A 20600-nucleotide genomic window follows, 5' to 3' on the forward strand; every position below is an offset into this window, starting at 1 on the left:
AGCTGTGTCACCAGAACAGCCTTTTTGGCTCTCACCAACACACAAACACTTCCTCCAAGTAAACCATAGGCAATTATCTCTACACAGGCCATCAGGATCTGCCTTAGCTGCTTCTTCGCTTAATAACTTTTCTACTTCAGGACACTTAGCATTTGCTCTCATAAGGTTCTTTCATAAGACCCAGGTTTCTGTTGTGACAGATGTGAAGGAACCTCAATCTTACCAACAATGGTTGAAAAATACCTGTGCTGCCAGATAGGCTGCCAAACAAAGCATCACCTCCCTCATCTCACCAGCAGTGGGAGTTGGCAGCAGCTGCTGAATGATCTTTGCAATCAAGAGCAACTACAAGACAAATTCTCTTCCCATTTTTTATTTTTGGTGCTCCATGTCCCAGAATGCACTAATCACCACATTGCAGAGCTCAGTGACAGATAAAACCACTAGCAACAGGACCCTGGTCTGATACCTCTAGTAGCTCTTTTGGCTGCAGCAATTGTTTTCTGAGGGAGAAGGTCAACATGGTTTAGGTGCCATGCAAACACCAAGAAAATATTGCTCAGATATTGAAGCAGAAAGAGCTCGAGGGGTTTTGAAGTGTGCAGAGGAGTTGAGTGTTTTGTAGAAACTAAGCCATTTACAAAATCCATGTCTTCTTGCATATTATCCAGCCACAATTGTGGCTCACTGGGAGGTGCAAGGGAGCTCCAGCAAGGCAAGCTGTTGCACTAGGCATCAGGGAGCTCTAAGATATGGCAGGAAAAACATTTTCTTGTGGATACAAATATGTAAAAAGTATCATGTGGTATCTGGACAGGGGAAAACAGAAGCTACATTTCAGGAGTCAGGCTTAATTAGCAAGTTAGTTAAGCCTGACATCACCCAAACTGCTCATCTCATTCATAACTTTTCTTAAAAACTAGAAAGAAAAATTGAAGTCAAAGGCTAGACAAGGGATTTTAGAAACTGGAAAAACAGGTGGGAATATAAACAATGGTACCTAAGAGACTACAATTCTCTCAACTCCCATGCATCAGCTATAATGTAAAATATACTTACTAGTGAGTATGTCAAAGAAATAAAGCATAATAAACTTACTACTGAATATGTCAAAGAAATAAACTAACTCTGTTGGCAAGGAGTAAGAGGTGTGTGTCGAGCCTGTGCTTAGTAGGTACACAGGAAAAAAAAAAAAAAAAAAAAAAAAAAAAAAAAAAAAAAAAACAAACCACAAACAAAAAAACCCCCGCATTATTCCTTGCTGTAGATCAGTCTGCATGTCTTGACAAAAATTAATTGTACTCAAATTAAGAACAGTCAAGTGCTAACTTTTTTCCAAAGCAGGCTTTAGCTATGATATTGAATGGGGTTTTGGCCTTGCAACTACATCAAAAGCGACTTGTTTAAGATCATACCAGCAGGTTTTGACAGAACACTGTATCTGCATTCTGTAATGGGCATATAGATATCATATACACAGGTATGTTTTTATTTACTGGAGGTGCTTTTCAGAGCTTTGTAGTACCGATGCTGTTTTCTAGCCACACCAACCATTTAAAAACCAGAAGTTACTTCTCCAGGAAAAAAACTAGGATTACATCAAAGCATTTCAGTTCCTCACAACAAAACTCTGTGCTTGGTTTCCAATACTAAAATTGTAACATTGCAACTTTTTCATAAGAATTAAATGGAAAGAGAAATAAAGGGGGAAGAAAAAGCTTTAGAGTGTTAACTCTCCACGGCAGGAGGAAGCCAGCATGGGCATTGAGCTCAGCACACTCATTCCCTTCTCCCTGCTGAAAGGGACACAAAAAGAACTCTGGCTAAGCATTTATTTTTCTGCTAATGTGAAAGTTTTCTTTTAAAGAGGAAGCAGATTGAACAGAGCACGAGAAAAGAATTTGACTCTGGCTTATTTCCAAAGGATTTTTTTTCCTGATGATTCACTGTTATCACTTGTATTCACATTACAACTAGCCTCAAAAAGAAATACCCAAAACCGAAACCAACCCTCCAACACACCCAACAACAACAAAAAAATACACAGCACAAAAGCACTAAGAAATAGAATCTTTCCTACTGCTAAATTCTGCTAATAAGCTATATAAGAAGAGAATCATGTAAGATAAGAGTGCCTGTGTTCATCCACATTTGAGTAGGAACATTGCTAAGCCTCTATATCTGGAACTTTAGGGCACATCTAAAAACTGTGAGCTTCCAAGGTGTAAAACAAAATGGTGGACACTGACTGAACTTACTTCACTTCAGCTATATAACAAAGTAAAAACCATCTAAATTTCTCTCAAGTCTAAAATGTTTAAATGTTCAGTATAGTCTTTCCAGTAATTTTATTTTCAAACAGGAATTTGTTTGGATATCCAGAGAGGAGACATAACTGTTAATTCTCTGAAAACATGAACAATAACAATTTTTATTTGTGGGAGAGCTCTCTCCCTCAGTCTTAATGCCACTCAGTTGTGATGTTTATGTAGCAATTCACAAACACACCACTTTTACATGAATATTCAAGCTAAAAAGAGGTAAGGGAAGGCCAGAAGGATTGCTGGTAGGGTTGCTTTGTTATTATGTGGTTAAAAGAAAATGAGGATGGTTGCCATAGGCTTGTTACTTAGACGTCTTGACACAACCTAGCACATAATTTCATTCTCTGTGCTTGCAGTTACATTAAGAGACAGAAACGGATATAAAGCTAGCTTGAGCGCAAACACAAATCTATAATTTCAGTAACATTTTGTATCTGCTTTCAGGAATAGATATAAGGTTTGCCTGTAGACATATTCCAAGGGAAAGACTGTATCAGTAGGTTTCAACACAGCTGGAGCTGTACTTCAACTGATTTTTTTTTTCTAGTCCAAGTGATCAGTACAAAAACTACTAAATTACTACTGACAGAGACAGATGCAATGCCTTCTTGCCCCATCCTGACCATACCATAACTTGTGGTTTCTTTTTTTCACATAACAGAATTGTCTGCCATCCTTATAAGAGCTTGATCAATTCTAGCTGGAAGAAAGCCTGTACCAAACAGCAACAAGAGCTGGTTTAGTACGACTGCATCTCTATGCTCTAGATGTATTTTCATACTGATTCAATATCCTCACCTTCTTGTATCAGTCACAATAGGATTCCCCTCTAACCTTCTGTTTTCGGGATTCCCAGCTCTAGAAGTGATCATTACATTTTTGAGTTCAAACATACAATTCCCCTACTGTTTCCCAGGTCCAAAGGGCTTTTTCAATTTTAAATCAGCAGTCATTCTACCTCACACAAGCTTCATTCTTTTGTTCTTCCTTACACAGTGATACTCTATTTCCATGCATCGTTGGTTTTTAAAGCTGATAGGAACTTTTCCTCTCAAGTTTCTTAAATTGCTGCTCATTCACTGCACTTAAAAATCATGAACTTGTTAACTATTTTTCAAGTCCACATCAACAGCACTTAAGTAGCTGTGGTAGAGGGGTTTGGAAAAAGTGGTGTATTGAGACACCTCAAAATCATCACATAAAATTAACATCCTACATGATTCATGAATATGAATTTATTCCCACAACACCAGCAGTGTGATGAAAGGCACATCTAAGCACAGCTTTTAGGTGAGAGTAACAAGGTGAGGATTTCACCAGTAATGAGTATCTGGGACAGCTCAGTCACTGCTGGATCACTTCTTTCCCATTTCCTCTCCCTACAGAAGGTTACAGCTTTGTGTAACCTTCTGCCACAGCCTCATACAACTCCTGCCTTTAGACTCAGGGCACAAAAGCAGCACAAGTGTATTCACTATCAGCATGCAATCAAGGCTCCTCAGGTAATTCCCTGCTCCAGGAAGAGCTCCTGAGAGGCTACTTGAGAGCTTGTTTGTAAAAGAATAAATAAATTTAAATGGCAGACACATTGCTCTCAACTTGTGTCCAAAATTTTATCCTCATGTTTGTCAGCTCAGGATGTAGGGATCTGGTTTAAAAAAAAAAATAAAAAAGTAGAGAAAAAAGCAGAAGGGTAAAGCACAGCACACCTGCCTAGAGCCTGTATTGAGCCTGAACTAAGCACTCTGTATTTTGACCATCATCACGTAGTCACCAGGTACTGAACAATCCAAGCAGCATGAATATCAGAGCAAGCCTGAATCAGGAACACAGGCCCAGAGATAATAAGATGTCCAAGTCCCACTGCTTCCCAGATATGATGGAACAACCAAGTCCTTCACTCAGCAGCATAAGTTCACCTGAAAGCAGTAAAATAGAAGTATAGCTCTAACAGGCTTTTTAAAACAAGTTCAGAGGCAAAAATATTCTAAAACTGAAAATGTTTATTTTCAAAATAAAAAATTTTGTACAAAACCGCGTAAATCTGAGTAAATCTAAATACAGCAGGTCTCTGTAATATAACATAAGGGTCTGCTTTTAACACAGTACTTCCATACTCTAGCAATCAGAAGGCAAGCCAAGCAATTAGGAGGAAAAAAAACCCAACCACTTTTATCTGTCAGAACATGTATTTCTAAAATGTGTTCCTTCTTCACAAAATGTACCTAGAGGGAAGAGCACTCTCCACACCTCAGATTGCACAGCTATTCACGCTATAAAAACAGAAGAAGAGGGAACAGGAGATTTTCAATAGGAGAGATGATTTATGAAACAGAACTGCAAGTCTGAGGCATAAATATCTGTTGTTTCTAAATTCCTCTCTCCTCCCCTCCCACACACACTGATGCAATTCCCAGAAAGATATGAACTGCAGATCATTTTGTATACACACAGTGCAAATACTGCACAAGCACAGAAGTGTAATCCCATGTTGATTCTTCTACTATTCACCTGTACATTATTTAAAGCATTGCATTCTAAACCTTATACAAAGCTTACACAGTAGTTTCCATAACAAAACTAAGCACATTTAAATCCTTTATAGTTCTCTGGATGCAATTTTCATGGTATTTCCTTCTTTTCCACAACACTGAGGATACCCCTATGTGCTCAGCATATCAGAATTCTTTAGCTCCATTCCTGCTGTACTTCCATTTCACAAATGTCGTGTGAAAGAATCTTCATCAATCACAAAGAGCCAGATACAGAAACCTCCATTGCCTGCTTTCCTGACAACCAAACGAAACAAGTTACCACCTTTCATCCACTCAAAGATGGCAAATAGGCACAGGAACTGACACCTCTCTGCTTGACAAAGCCCTGGTCTGGAGGTATCCCTCTTCCCCAAGAGCACTGCTGACTCTGCAAAGCAGCTCTGCAGCTGCAGCAGGAACAAGGAAAAGAGAGTCCACCAAACCAGTAATTTAACACATGGAACATTCTGTTTTAGACAGTGGTCACTACACAGTGTATACCAGTACATTCACATCACTGTCACCAGTAGGCAATGCTAGCGCTGCGGAAGCTTTCAGCAGTGGCCTTCTCTCATCTGCACAAGAAACACAAAGTGCCACGTCAAAGCGCATCTACTACATTTTTTAATTCAGAGAATCTCTCTTGAAACAGCCAGTGTGAACTTTTAGTACTCTATAAAACAAAATATTAGTGCTTGGAGACTGCTCAGCTGCGACTTATAGGGCTTCTTTTTTTAACTTAAGAACATGTTGCTTCAGAGAATTCTATGATTCCATGTGATTGTGAAGTGTCTGTATTCCAGAAGTTTTCAGAACATCTCTATGTTTCTGTAACTAATTTTGGAGCATAAGTAAACATGCAGCATAGATTGCTGCATGAGCAGAACTAATGGCTTTAAAGCCCCATCTTCTTTTCAGGAAGAAAAAAAAGAAGTTACTGAAGAAAAAAAGAAGCTACTATCATGAAAACAAGGACTGATGCCATCTTATTTGCAAAGTTGTCTAAATAGAAAACAGTAGCCTGTGGGTGATTACCTGCATTTAACAGCTTTCCCAAGTATGATCTACACTGAAATAAATGAAAGGTTTTTATCCCTTTTTTACCCAAAAGGAAAGGGAAGCAGGGAAGGCACTTTGTAATCTCATCTGATTAAACAATTCACTGCAGGCAATATTACGTTGGTGAAAGAGTATGTAATTTAGAGGTAGTCACAGCTTCAGTCTTCCATTCCAAGTTCTTGTTTCAGACTGAAAGACAAATAATAACATGAGTCAGCTTGTAGCAAAACACTAAAAACTCTTTAGACCAATTAGTGGAAGCCCTGACAGTACACATAAGGTTGAGAGCTAAAAGGCAGAGTGGATATATCACTTGTTTCAGGTAAGAATCAGTGTAACAGAAAAATCATGGGGCAAAACCTCAGATTCTGGAGGCAACACAGAGTAATCTTGAGATTTACCTGACGAACTAGGATGTGAAAATCTTTACCCTCCTGCTTTTGAGATGTTTATCCCACTTAATCAGCCACATCGCTGACACAATGGCACACTCACCTTTTTAAGTAGGCATGGACATTGTCAAAGCCATGGTACTTGGCCAGATAGACCAGGACACCTGTGGCACATCGGCCATCTCGTTGTCTGCAGAAGCTACAGTTGCAGATTCCACGACATGGGGGGCATCTCCATGTCTACACAGAAGAGAGACAACAAGAAGCCCTTTTAGCTGAGATCCTATGCCAGATTTAACTCACACAATTTACAAGAGTGCCCTGCTACACATTGAGTTCTGCAGTGAACATCAGCACTGCCTGAAGTTGTCTAAACCAGTACAAGAGTACAAATTCCTCAGTCTGCTGGGGATTCAGCTCTCCACTGCCTTGCACATAACCACAGGAAGCATTCCATTCTGTTTTAACTCCTACATCACAGCCCACACCAGCAGCACTTTGTCCATAATACAGTTCCTTTCCATAGGGCATTAAGCACGAATGCAAGGCAAAAGAAAACACTATTTTCATGCTCAAACACATGAATATTTTGTCTGCTTTTCTGTTCTCATACTTTACTCCTGCAAATGAAACTACAGAAGTAGTAAATACAAGTTCTACACAACACAGTTCTGTGATTCCGGGTGAATGAAGCTAGGACTGCATGATGTACTACAGCCCTGTAAGCAGTTCTGTTAAAACCCTTGCTGTCAGTGACCAACACCCCTGGCTGTGCAGGAAAGCAGGATAACCCAGCACTGAGCACTGTCGTACCGGGTCCAGCAGCGCAGCTCTGACGTCCTCCCCGTATCTGTTGCGGAGGCATGGCCCACAGAACTGGCCCCGCACTCCCACGCAGTCGGGGTTACGACAGTTGGTCTTGGTGTCGATGGTTTTTTGGCGACACTGATGGCAGGTGGATCCCTAGAACACAGGAAAATCAAACAAGACATTTAAGATGGCGTTTTAGTTAGGGGGAAAAAAGCATTGAACAAAATCTTTTAGGCAGCTAGGAGTGCTTATCCTGAAACAGAAAGACACCTTGCAAGTTTGAACCAACACTGTTTTAACACAACATCTTTTAGGGTCCGATAATCACTTCCTCTGGCTGGTATCACTTAGGTATTACAGTTGTTCCAGAGTGAAAGCAAGCTATTTGGCTTGGTAAAGGCCATTCTACAGATTTGGCAAAAATAAGAAGGGACACTTCAAGATGTCAGACATATTTCTCCCAAAAATCACATCCTCTCTCAGTGAGAGGGAGTGTGCTCTATTTGATGCTAAAACACAAACATGAAATAACAAGAAAACGATTTCACAAAGTACGCATTTCACAAAGCTAAGGAATATACTTACCATGGCCCTATTATATACTTTGTCTCTTGCAGATCCACAAATATTATCCAGTTCTTCTGCTGTTATGTCCTCAACTGGGCGCACAATATGTGGAAAAGCCACGGCACCACGGTGACCCCTCCTGGGAGTACGGGCTTCATGCTGAATAGCAAAGACACAATACTTTTAGTATTAGTTTCAGCAGAAATTCTACAAAGGTGAGGATCTTCACAGCAATGCTGAAGTCTCAAACACCCATCATGTATTTAAGCAAGATATAACAGAACTTTGTACAGATATATGATATAGATTCAGCTTTAGCACCTTTATTTGATCTGTCCCCTTCAGGGTGCAGTGATGCTACTCATCTTGTTTCACTCCCGCTGGAGTGCAAGAGGAAGTGGTTTTTCAAGAACAAGGAAGGGGAAATGGAGAGCACATACAGAATGATCTTTTTTTTTTTTTTTCTTTTTTCCTCTTTTTAGTTTTTCCAAGGCCATGGCATACTGATAAACCTCATCAGCTCTATGAATTGGTATTTTCTCGAAGGGAAACCTTCATAAAAAAACCACCCTCACAACCCAGAACAGGAGAACTAGATCTTCATCTTACCTCCAGGTATTCATCAGACATCTTTCTTCTTCTCACCAAGATGTACCGGTCATCTTCTTCCTCCTCTGGTACAAGAGTAGGGGGACCTTCAATCAAGGACCTGGACCTCGTGTGAGGCCGAGAACTTCGGTCTGGGTTCCTCCTCAAGGCACATTTGGGCAATGAACGCCTTTGAAGTCGCTTTGGTCCCTGCTAAGGTTTAAAAACCCCTGATGAAACAGGTGAAAACACAGATTGCTCCTGACCCTGCTGAATTGCTCCCCTAAAGATGCCTTCCTCTCATCTAAGACATGTCCATCCCTGTCCCAGTCAGAAAACAAAATATAAGAACATCCTAAGCAGGTTCATCTTCAACATTCTGCTAGTCATAGAAAAATAGTCAAAAGCAGAACCCCTGTCTATGAGGAGCTGCGATTTTCAGCATTATTCTAATTTTCACCCAAATTACAAACACATCAGCAGTGAAATTCATTACACTGCTGATTCACATCTCAACCTTCTTTACGGTTAGGCTAAATGCCAGGTGTTTTTCAAGGCTCCAAACTCAGAATATTCAGGTCTGAGCTGCCCTCCCTCATCTCCAGGCTTTGTATAAACACATATTTACACAGTACCTTGTTTGGTTTTATTGGCCTGTGGAGACATTTAGCCTTTATAAATTAATCTGTTCTGCTTTATACCATGGCAAATCAGAAGAGAATTACACAATGAGGATACCCATTTTAGGAAGCAGTAAAATTCTAACTGACTTTAATTTGCACAGTTTATTACATTGAGAATCCTGCTTTGTAATATCAGAATTTGACTCTTAGAAATCTGAATGCAAATACAGTAAGTTTATACTCACATGACTGACAGCTGGCAACGATTTTCTTCCACCAAAGATACCAGAAACATTTTGCAACTCAGCCATTAGTTTTGCAAGCTAACAAGAGAGAAAAAAATAAAGCAGAGCCTTAAAAGGGTATTTATGTGCTATTACAGACTACTAGGGCAATTGGCTAAAAGTACAATTACTTATAAGAAATGCAGTCATTCTTCAACTCCTTATATTTAAGTCTTATTTATGTTTTAGTGACTGTAAGTATTTTGGAAATGCTCAAACTTATTATGTTGTTAGGCTTGCAGCCTATGGATTTTCACATGCCAGTAAATATAAAGTATCAGATTTATATTTTAGGAATGCAAATTCAGCTTAATACATTCACGTAATTCCCATTACAGTGAATTTAAACAGAGGTTCCCCAACAGTCAAAAGCGAGGGGGGAAAAAAGAGCCAGTCCACAGAGTACTTGCCATTGCTTTGTTTTCCTTTATGTTTAAAGCTCTTTTTTCTAAAAACATAGCACCATTTTCTTCAGTGTCAGAGTCTGAATCTAGAGCAGGCATCGATGTTTCAGGAGCGGGTTCTATCGCACCCCTCCTCCTCTCTGATCTTCGAGGTGGAAACTTCAGGGCTACTTTCAGAGGAACAGGGCATTTCTGCCCTCTCTGATCTACCTCGCTTTCAGCACTCGTATCGTTCTCATCTGAATCCGATTCCAATTTCTGTTAACAAACCAAAATGGAAGCATGTAAATCCAGGAGAGTTGCTCTGAAGTTAAATACAGTTGACAACATTTTGTCTAGGAGTAGTTTAAGAGGATACCTGGCTGAAATCCAGACATCCAGTTCTAGTGCTCTAGTGCATTTTGGAGTGGGAGGGAAGGAGAGGGGACACAGGGATAAAAACGTCTCAGGGAGACCCCAACATGGTTGTGCCAAACACACCAGAAAAGGGAGTGTAGGTCCAGTTCCAGCAGTCTTAGCTGTCACTTGCAGGTCCACTAGCAAAAATAGTTTGTGTGCATGGTATGAGAAAGAGAACTGCCTTTAAAGGTCTCAATTTTGCTACATAAAGTATTTGGCTGTAAAAAAGGCCACTATGCAATTCTCTGCACAAGGTCAAACCAAATTTTGTAAGCTGTCAAGTACAGTATCAATGACCAAAAAATGGAAACTTCCTTCTAGAGCAAACCAATGAAATAATTATGAATAAAATCCCAGTATTTTCTCATCTTTGAATTTTGATGTCTTGCTTACAAATTTCCCAAGAACCAATGGTTCAGCAAGAGGATAAATTATTTAGTTAAAAGCTCATTATGCAGTAGGCTTTAATTTAGATGCAACAAGAAAGTCTTATTTCGATCTGCAGCAACAGTGGGCATTAAATGGCCATTTTTATTTACACAGGGCTTTTATTAAGCAGGTATGTGATTCTGGTTGCACATTATGTGTAGTTACTGACTCTTTTTTTCTACTTATCTATTCCAGCTTTGTCTCCTACTCATTCTCTTTACTATTGTGTTTTAACTCAGACGTGATTTCTTGTAATTAGGTATTTTTCTTTTCTAGTCATTCCTCATCACGTGCTGAAGTTATGACAAACCTAGTTTTGCCAAATGTGGTACTACTTCAGTTTCTCTTCTGAATATCAACTATTGATCTTTTTAAGCAATAAAACTGATCATGCACTGATGCCAAGGAAAAGCAGAAAGGCAGATTTCACCACCTGTCACTATTTCTCTACTGCTGAAAGACATACAGCATTCCCTGTTAGTCAGAGTGGAGGTCTGACTGCATGTCAAGACACACAGCAATTTTTCTGAGGTTTGCTGGAACCCATGGGCAAGCCTAACATTTCATACTTAGGAAACCAGAAATGCTAGGCTTCAACAGAGTAACATCCAGCAAGGACAGTTTTAAGAGGTGTGTATTTTAAAATACATATGGTGGATTTTAAAATATCTTGAGTGCTTTTCACAGAGACCAAAAGAAAACTAAGCTTTGGCTATTAGGACTGTTTACTAAATGAAATGATGCTTCCTTCTGAAACGCTGACCTTCAAGCTGAAGCTGGCATTATTTTCCAATTAAGAATGTGTAAGAATTTAAATATAAAATAGCAAACTAAAATCAACTGTCTTACCAATGCATCTTGAACCTCATTTTCTGAAAAGCCACAGAAAGATTCATCATCAGAGGCTTCATGAAAAATTTTTGCCAGTTCTTCATTAATATCGGACCTAAATTTGCATTTCTACAAAAAATAAAATATCCTTTAACTTAAGTTGTACAGAAAATCATTAACATTTATAAGTGCAGTACAAGCAAACAGCTTTTAATTAATAGGAAAAAAAAAAAGTTAACATATTTCACAAGGGATTTCAGAACCACAGCTGCAAATTACCAGGCGCATTAGGCTAGGTGACGTATCAAAGGCCAGAATTAGTAGCTAATCTGTTTCCAACAATTACCACCTAGAAGCACAAGTAAGGACTGAAATTAAATTACAGCATATAACACAGGTTTATAACTCGTATACAAAAACATAAGCAGAGCAAGTAGTTTTACATTATTAGCTTTATACTTTGCAATCTTTACTAGCACTGCACATGCCATCTTATTTGTTCTTGTACTGTACTTACTGTGTTTGCAAAATTATCAGAACCAAAACTGTCACAACTGTCATCAGAGGATGAGGATGTTTCCATGGGAATCAGTTTCATATTTCGAAAGGCTGTGAAGTTTCTCCTTCCAGAGCAACCTCGGCGCTAGGAAAGGATAACAGCAACACCATTAAGAAGAGACCTACTACAGCATAGTAGCTTTAAAAAATACATTTTTATTGAAGCTTAGGAAGCTGGAACATTTTAGGATGTTCAGCAATCTTGGATGCCAGTCAGAAAACAAACAGCAGCTTTGAAATAAATCTCTAAGTTAGGAATGACAACAGTTTTCACTCTGATACAGTTCTGATCATTCTTAGAGATGAATTTCATTCAGTATTTAATACTTCTTTTATGCAGACAGACAAGTGGAAATAAGCACATAAATCATGTCATTCCCCAGTCATCATACCCAGTGTGGGAAAAAAGTGCAAGTACACGAAAACACCTAGGAACGTACTTTGATTCACTTATTACTTGTACTTTGAGGCAAATACTCAGCAACTCTTAAGGAAGGACCAAAGAATCCTACCCACAGGTTTAAAACAACTGTTCTAGACAAAGCAGCTTGCTGTTTTGCTCATTTTACCACCAATTTAGAAGACTTTTTTTTTATTGGTTTCAGATTTTCTTTTCCCAGGAAATGTTTCTACTGGCAGTGACCCATTTATCCCCCAAGAGAATAAACATCAAGGCCGACGGGCAGCACCCGCACTGAGGCGATGCCCCGGTCCCGAGCGCTGGCGCTTACGGCCCCACCGGCCGGGCCAAACGCTGGGCAGACGGGGCCCAAACAGCAGCTGCCCGGGCCAACCTCCGTCCCCTCCAAAGCACCCTCTGCTTGGGGCTCTTCGCTTCACAGTTCCGCCGAGCACCGAACCGCGGCCCGGCCCGGCCGGCCCCAGACACAAAAGGGGCGCTTTTGTGTCCGCCGCGGGCAGCCTCAGGCGCGGAGCAGCCCGGCCCAGGCGCCCCGGGGCCGCAGAGACGCCCGTCCCCTCGGGCACGGCCCCGGCAGCGCCTCTCCCCGCCTCCCGCCACAATGGTGCCGCCCCGCACACACGCGGCCAGGCCGCCCGCCGCCGCGCTGAGCCCCGCGCTCCCTCCCGCCCCCCAACACCGCCCCACGACCGTCCCCGCGCCCTCGGCAAGGCGCACGGCTCCGGACCGCCAGCTCCCCGCCGAGCACGGCTCCCCGGCCGAGCCCCCTACGCAGTTAGACGGGCAAGGGCACCGCCATGCACGGGGCGCCCGAGCACTGCGGCGGGGCAGGAGACCCGAGACTGCCGGTCCGAGCGGTGCCCCCCCCACATCGCTCTCCCTGGGGTGCCCAAACTCAAGAGACCCCCACCCGACCCCAGCAGCCTTCCGCAGCGCGGCTTAGTCTGGCCTGCCCAGGTTCTCAAGACCCCGGAGGGTCACGGGATGGGCGGCAAGCGCCACAGTCCCCCCCTGCCCGCAGCGACCCGCAGCCTTGCGGCGAGCCCGGGGGGCAGCGGCGGCCGCGGGCAGCGCTCACCTGCGGGCGCGGCGGGGCCATGCTGGCGGCGGCGGGCGAGCGCGGGGAACTGAAGGTTCGCGCCAAAGCGGCTGCACCCAGGGGGGCGGGGCCGGCGGCGCCTTTCCCGCGTCGCCGCCCGCGTCCTGGCAGATGCAGCGCACTCTCCGCGGGGTCGGGCACCCGGCGCGCTCCCCCTGCGCCCGTCCGCCCGCCCGCAGCTGCTGAGGAGCTCGTCAGGTATCTCGGGATGTCCCCGAAGGGGCCAGTGCGGAGATCTCCCTTTTGGATTTTTTTTTTTTTTGTATTCGCGGTGTAAACTTTGTGGAGCTGCAAGGGCCTAGCCCTGTGGCGCGAAAAGCTCCCGGGCGGAACGTGGCGGGACTCGGGTGCGGAAGGGCGGGGGGGCCGCGCCCCCACGCGTGCTTAAGCCGGGGCCAGCTGGGCGGTCTTCGTGGTTTCTAGCTCTCCTTTTTTTGTTTTAAATAATTTTATATGACAAACCTAGGCTATCTTCATTCTGAAATAAACGCCTAAACTTGCCAGTTTTCAAGGGCAGTGGGGCTTCTCCAGGAAATAAAGCCCAGGGTGTGTGTCCCGGCTGCCCCCAGCAGTGCCCGCGGCGCTTGCCAAGCAGCGTAGTACAAGTGCGCTGTGTCAGAACAGCCGGCCCGCAGCGCGCAGCCTGCCCTGAGTCCCACGGGGAATGGAGGGTCACTCACCAGGGCCCCTGGGTCAGCGTTAGGAGTGACACTGTGGGGGACGCCTCTGCTCCTCGGGTAGCAGCAGTTCAACAGAATTTTACAAAGAAGTTGGCTGCCTTGCCCTTTGCAGTCACAATATTATTTGAAGACAAGCCAGAAGAAAACAGATCAGTCATTTAAAACCATTTTTGGTAAGATGTATCATAGCACATTAAATCAAACTGTTAAACACAGCAAAATAACTGCTACGTGGTACTTGGCAGCAATAGTAACGGGAGAAGCCCTGAAGAGGCTGTATGGAATTTGTGGCCCTGGTGTTTGCTATAATCCTCTGTTTATCCTGTGGTTTGAGCGAGCCTCAATAGCAGTGCAACTCTTGCAGCTCAGCATTTCCAGGTGCCTCCCTGGCAGCAGGCGAGTCCCCTCTGCAGTCAGCTGGAGGGAGGAGGCCACGTGTATGTGCAAACCTGTGCCCGTGTAAGGCAAACCACGAATCATCTCTGAGCCAAAGTCTGTAAATAGGCTAGAGCACAATAGGGTGCAAGAGCCTCACGGAGGTGTTCTATTTTCTGTGGGCATTATTCTTCCTGCGCATGCTGCAATCTGTCATGTAAAAGAATCTCCATTTTAAATAAACCCATAATTACACACTTACCTGCACCGCTGGCTTCTCAGCACACACAAAAGCAGATGAACTAAACCGGTTCTCCAGAGACCAGACCACACTCCATTCCTCTAAATGCACATTTAGTGGAGGATTGCCACCCACATGGCTTCCAAACAAGACAGCTCAGTTGGGAAGGGGGGCAATATTTATTGAATTTTGATGTAGTTTTACTTCTTTCAGGAAAAGAAATCTACAAATCCTAGTTTACTTCCATGGAAGAAGAGATTCAATTTATGAACAGTAAAAGCCCTTAACATCTTGAATCACAGTTATCAGAATTTTACTAGAGAAGTAGCCAACATTCACAGCTTTCAAGAAAGAGCATCATATGAAAATGTTATGGAATACTGATGGCACTAGCTAAAGCAAAATTTCAGACTGCAGTTACTTGTCCATTTAATGCTTAATGCAAACAGTATTCTTCAAACTACATATGTAGTCAAATGGCTTTCAAATTAATAGGCCAGAGCAGAGACTTTGTGGGAATCCAGACAGGACATTTCATGAACAGTTCTGTCAGGATTTTTTTAATATGTGAAAAATAATTATTTTATTGAAAATTGTATATATCAGCTCACATGTTTTACAGATGACTGGGGAATAGAGTGCAGGAAAAGGAAAAGAGAAATGGGATGTACGTGAAGGGCAGAGTCTTCCCTTTCTACAGCACACAGCAAGGGTACCAGAAAATAAAGGTCTGTAACTCAGGAGATGGTTGTTGTGACCTGTGCCACTGTGATTTCCCCTGTTTCCATCTTCAAGGCCTGCATGCTCCTGCTTTGCCCTGCAGGGCCCAGGTGCTCTCAGAGGATGGGCAGAACAAACTTACCAACTGGCTTTACCACAATGGAAAAAGGTTTTCTGTGTTTGTCAAGACATAGGCAGCACCACTGTCCTACATCTAGCTATTAACAGTGGCTGAAGACACGCAAAGCTGAACTCAGCTGACCATTGCATTTTCAGCTGCACTTAAATTAGGCTAATGTGAGTGGAGGAAACCATCCCTGCCCGTTCAGTCCCCCAGTCAGGGTCCTGCATAGCCTGTCCAGTGCTACCACTAGCTCATCCCTCAGGGCTCACACGTCAGCAAAGATCATCTAGAGTATTTTGTCAGGTGTTTTCAAGAAAATAGTCTGTTAAGGTCTCGTCTGTCCTTGAAATGAGCTGTCACTACATTGTAGCAGCCCTTGGAAGACCTGCTATTGGGAAAGGCAGAAATTACGGAGGGACATGCAGCAGATTGAGCATGCAACGCTTTCTGAAGCTATCTGTGGGAATCAGAGTTGTTTACATGTTAGGAGCTTCAAGCAGCAGCAAGAACGTGGACCTCCAACAATAGCTCCATTGTCAGAAACAAAAGATGTGACCTTTGGTCTGCTGGGACAAAGGACAAGTTCTGTCCTCTGTGTCACCCTGCGGAATTTGGCTGTTGGCACTGTAACACGGCTTTTCTCTCTGGAGGCAGGTCTCCTGCTGTCCTGTCCCTGACTTTCCTATACACTTCCTATCTTAACTACACTCAACACTCTTTATGCTTCTTTCCCCATTGTTTGGTGTTTTTTTTTTAATTGAAGAAATACTTTTTTACCTGCTGTCATGAATGAGTGTTTTAGGACACTCAAAGAATCCCTGACAAAGGTATCGGCAAAAGTATGTTTAATATAAAAGCAAAAGCATGACAAAGTTCATTGGCAAGGTTCACTCTACCACTTACTAGATGGGTAAAACACACAGAGAAAAATTATACTGAAGTCTAAAATCAATCTAAAACTTAAATCAGCCAAAAATTATCTGCATGGAAGAAGGGTAAGGCTGAGAAAGAGTGAGGATAAAAAAGAATAAGAGAGACCCTCCCATTGAGTCACAAGGTTCAGAATGGTCTTCCTTGCCTAACTTAGTCTCACACTTGAAAAATGGTTTAGGCTTAAAAGTTTTAATGGCACTTAAAGTTAGCAGCACTTAATCAACATCTTAATGTAAACAATTTCACAAAAGATACTTGCAGAATTTACTATAGCACAGCAGTAAATCGGTAATAGGCCTAACTTACAGATCTAATGTACTTAAGAATCTAGGAGAGCAGCATTCATAGTACATTTGCCATAGCATATTCACACTCACACACAGACCCAAAGGACTACATACAAGGTGTATACATTTGAAAAGTTCCCTTTGAATTCAGCAAAGTACTCACATCAGATGCCTTTGCATCTTCTCAACGGGCAAAGGGTTGGGTCTTGAGGAGTGATGGTAGCACAGGCTCCATCGCTGGCGATAGGTGATGGTGCCCAGGTATGGCAAACTGAGAGCTGGATGGCTCTGAGAGGTCCCACCTGGGGAGGTGCTGGTCACAGCCTGCTGCCGTCCAGCTGGGCTCAAAGGGTCTCACTTAGGAGTGCTCTTTACAGGATCACAAAAGAGTTGGCTTTAGTCATAGTAATTTTCCATACTGGCTACAATTTTGGTTGGTAATTTTCTTTTAAAGTGGGGTAACAAAATGTTGTTCCACTTGGGTTGTTTTTCAGGCAAGAATAATCAGTTTTCAAGGCTGTTCGTTAAAAACAGCCTCACTAGAAAGCAAAAGCTCCTGGGAGCACGCAGTGTTTCTGACAAGCTGAAGAGGAGCTTAGCCCAGGTGCTGTTTGTCAAGGCCAAGGCTTAATGAGTATTTCTGAAATCACAGTATGGCCCAAGAGTGGGGATGTACCACCACACCTGCCTAAAATAGCATGTGGATATGTTAGTTAATGTTTGTGTGATGCTAGTATTTATTGTGATGAGACTTGCACAGTGACACATTTATAGAGGCAAGCATTTAAGAGGAAAGGGAGAGTTTGGATTCTCGTGGCCACAGAGTACCCATAGCACAATGCAGTAACATATCTCAGCTCCATAGAAAAGAATAAGATTGCAGTCACTAATGACAGTAATTAAAAATTTCTGTAAGAGCTGTCCAATCACCTCTTCATGTGAGCAAATTATAGTGTGTTACTGAAACCATTAGTGCAATAAAATGAAGCTAAAAAACATTTTGCATTAAAATAATCAGACATTGATTTATGATGTAAATTGTAAATCAGTAACCTATAACATATACTAATTGTTTTTCTCTCTTCTGTAAGGTGTGTTTCTTGAAAAGATCTGAAAGCATATCTATTTGTTCACATGTCACCCTCCAGTGGCTCACACTACTGTACAAGAGATAATAAGGTGTATAATCAGGTAACCTGCTATTGATTGCAATCCAGAAAGGACACACTTGTTCTTACACAGAAGCAGGAGGATAGCCACTTTTGGAGATTTAATTACAGCTAGATCTCCACATGTTTGCTGGACATGAATTTTTATGGAGTACATTTTTAATGGAAATATTTTAACACTGTGCTCTGATAGGCAGAATCAGATTTAGTAAAATAAATATAAGTTTAAATATTTAACATGTACAATCAGTTTCTAGTAAGACCCACTGTACCAGCTCCATAAAATACCTCCACAATGCAATTAGTATCTTTTTCCCTTTTCCTCTATCCAAGGAGAAATAGATTTTCTCCTTTTAATTTAACAGGTTTGTATCTCCTTGTGCTTTGCTTTGATTTTCTTGTTAGTAAAGGCTGGGTGCCAATGCATCCTGCATGTTGAATTGAAAGTGGTCATGTCTGATCCTATCCAACACCGTGTTTCTTTGACACAAACTGGCAAAACCACAAAAATTGAAAGAATAAGACAAGAAAAACCAAAGGAGTAATACAAATCAGTGTCAGAAAAAGTGCAGTTGATACTACATCCATCAGCACGCTAAGAGAATGGCTGAAATGTGTTCATTTTTGATAGAAACCTTAATGGTTACTCCAAATGTAAGTCATAGCAGATGATTTGGAGCCCGGAGCACTATGATCAACATTATGGGAGCATAATTACAATGCTCATTTGATTACCCTGTAGCCATTCCACAAAATGCATAGCAAAAAAAAATGTTGATCGAAAGTAGCTGGTTTTGATATGCAGTGGCCACTTCTAAAAGCACAAGATCCCAGCCCTTTCATTGTCGGGCTTTGATTTTTATTTCCCTTTGAAAACACAAATTACATTTAGTCACATCATGAAGAAGTCATTTACAAAATGTTCTGCAAATGTATAGCTGTGGGAAACAGAAGGCTGTCAGGAAATAACCAAAATACTTACTTGTAGTCTGATTTTTTGCTTTTTTATATAGGCTTTGCCACTGCCTTGTTGCAAGTGTTGATTTGCATTGCCTCCGCCAGCCTTCAGCAAGATGTGGTTGCTGGGAGAGGATGGGAGTGGGAGGAGAGGTGGTGGCATAACCTCCTCCCCAGGGATCTCTCTCCCCAGGCAGCTCTCTCAGGAGGGAGGAAATGAGGGCGACAAGTAGAAAGCCTCCCTCGGGGCTCCCTAGTGCCTGCCGAGGTCCCCAGGGCACAGTTTTCAAGCCCTCGGGTTTTTTCACAGCGTGAGGGAAATGCCCTCTCTGCTGCAGGGAGCCCTCACCTTGCTGAGCAGGAGGAGCAATGTAGGTGTTGAGCCCCAAGTACGCGCAGCGCTGCATGCTCCAGAGCACTATGCCCGTGTCTCCAGCCGCCGGCAGCTGCCCGGAGCCCCGGGAGGGGGCCGGGAGGCGGCTCCGGCCCCGGGCAGGGCTGCGGCTCTGGGGGGCCGAGGGAAGGGCTGCACGCTGTACCCCCAGCCCGCCTCTCTGCCCGGCCGCTGCCTGCCGGCGCCGTTCCTCTGTCCTCTGAGGTCTTCGTCTCAAATGCCCTGTTTTCACACTCGCTCAAACGTGATCTTCGCAGACCCTTATTAGTGTTAGTGCCGCAATAGACTTCTCCTCTCTGACCTCTAATTTTTTGCAGCAAACTGGCTGGAACTGCTAAGCGTGGCAATTCATTAGATAGGAATATTATGTAAAAAAAACCTTCTATGGCGGACACATATACAGAAAATAATTCTGTCAGATGTAATTTTCAGAGGTAGCACAGCTATTTGATTCCTTTTCATGACATGAGATGCCAGGAGGTCTTTCAGTTTGGGGTTTTTCCAGTTACATAAGTCGCTGCCCGTCTTTCCCAGCCTAAAGTAATAATAATTATTATTATTACTACTTTGTCAAAGTGCATTCTCTACCACAATAAAAAAAAATCAATTCCATATATTTGCCGTACAGTCCAATGTTCTTGGCAGCAAGTCTGCAAGTTATAGGAAGCCTTAAAATACATGGAGTTTGATCCCTGAGCAGCATCAGCTGAGCTAGAGAGCAGCCCAGAGGTGAGGAGTGCCATGGCTGGGGGCTGTTGCTGTTAGTGGATTAGCCTCTTAAATCAGCTCAGCAAGTTGCCAGATTCTGGTCACCATGGTGTCATACATGGCTAGCTGCTAGAAAATAATCTGTGGGAACGGATAAGACAGAGCAAAACTGCAGTAGTCAGTTTTTTCTTTAAAAAGTAAACCATGTCCAAAATCACCCATCCCCATTTCACAGCAGGAAAGCAGGTTCTCGTGGGGCATTGGCTCAGTCATGGCAGAGCTGGGAGGAGGCACAAATGGGCACTCTCCCCTTCCAGCTGAACAGGGACTTGCCCTGGCTGTATGCAAATAAAAGCAGCCTGCATTTGCAGGCCTGGGCAGCGTTTTTGCTCCAGGGAGGCTCACATTCACATGCTACCCTGCTTAGAGAAGGGTTTCACATGGCCTTGAATTGCCAGCTGGTTCACAGCACAGCAGCACATGTCTCTGACCTGCAAGACACAGGGAACAAGCGCCTGGAGAGTGCAGCACCATGCAAAGCTGCTGGTCTGGCTGTCACTCCCTCTATGGAGCACGTCCCCAGGACACTCATCCCTTACAGCCAGTCCTGATGGGCAGTGGCAGGTACCCCAGTGCTGCTGGGGAAACCTATGTTCTTAAGAAGCCAATATACAACAGTCAGACCCAGCT

The 20600-nt window shown here is 43.0% G+C and overlaps 1 protein-coding gene across 3 annotated transcripts; it reads right to left on the reverse strand.

Annotated features, from left to right (window-relative positions):
• Nucleotides 1-4307: 4307 nt before the first annotated feature.
• On the reverse strand, nucleotides 4308-16935 carry CDCA7 (cell division cycle associated 7). Of its 3 annotated transcripts, none has more exons than XM_066322800.1 (10): nucleotides 16846-16935; nucleotides 11762-11887; nucleotides 11263-11373; nucleotides 9592-9843; nucleotides 9143-9220; nucleotides 8296-8487; nucleotides 7705-7845; nucleotides 7123-7272; nucleotides 6413-6549; nucleotides 4308-6106 (listed from the first exon to the last, which is right to left on the reverse strand). In XM_066322800.1, exons 2-10 carry the CDS (start codon nucleotides 11840-11842, stop codon nucleotides 6076-6078), a joined length of 1173 nt encoding a protein of 390 aa, XP_066178897.1. In that variant the 5' UTR covers nucleotides 11843-11887; nucleotides 16846-16935; the 3' UTR covers nucleotides 4308-6075. The 3 variants fall into 3 exon arrangements, with proteins under 3 accessions (XP_066178897.1, XP_066178898.1, XP_066178896.1); XM_066322801.1 differs by lacking the exon at nucleotides 16846-16935 and adding an exon at nucleotides 13302-13386; XM_066322799.1 differs by lacking the exon at nucleotides 16846-16935 and adding an exon at nucleotides 13302-13367 and having other exon boundaries at nucleotides 8296-8484.
• Nucleotides 16936-20600: the final 3665 nt, after the last annotated feature.

The sequence above is a fragment of the Sylvia atricapilla genome, chromosome 7 (assembly GCF_009819655.1).
Source record: "Sylvia atricapilla isolate bSylAtr1 chromosome 7, bSylAtr1.pri, whole genome shotgun sequence".
In the NCBI taxonomy this organism is placed as follows: domain Eukaryota; kingdom Metazoa; phylum Chordata; class Aves; order Passeriformes; family Sylviidae; genus Sylvia; species Sylvia atricapilla.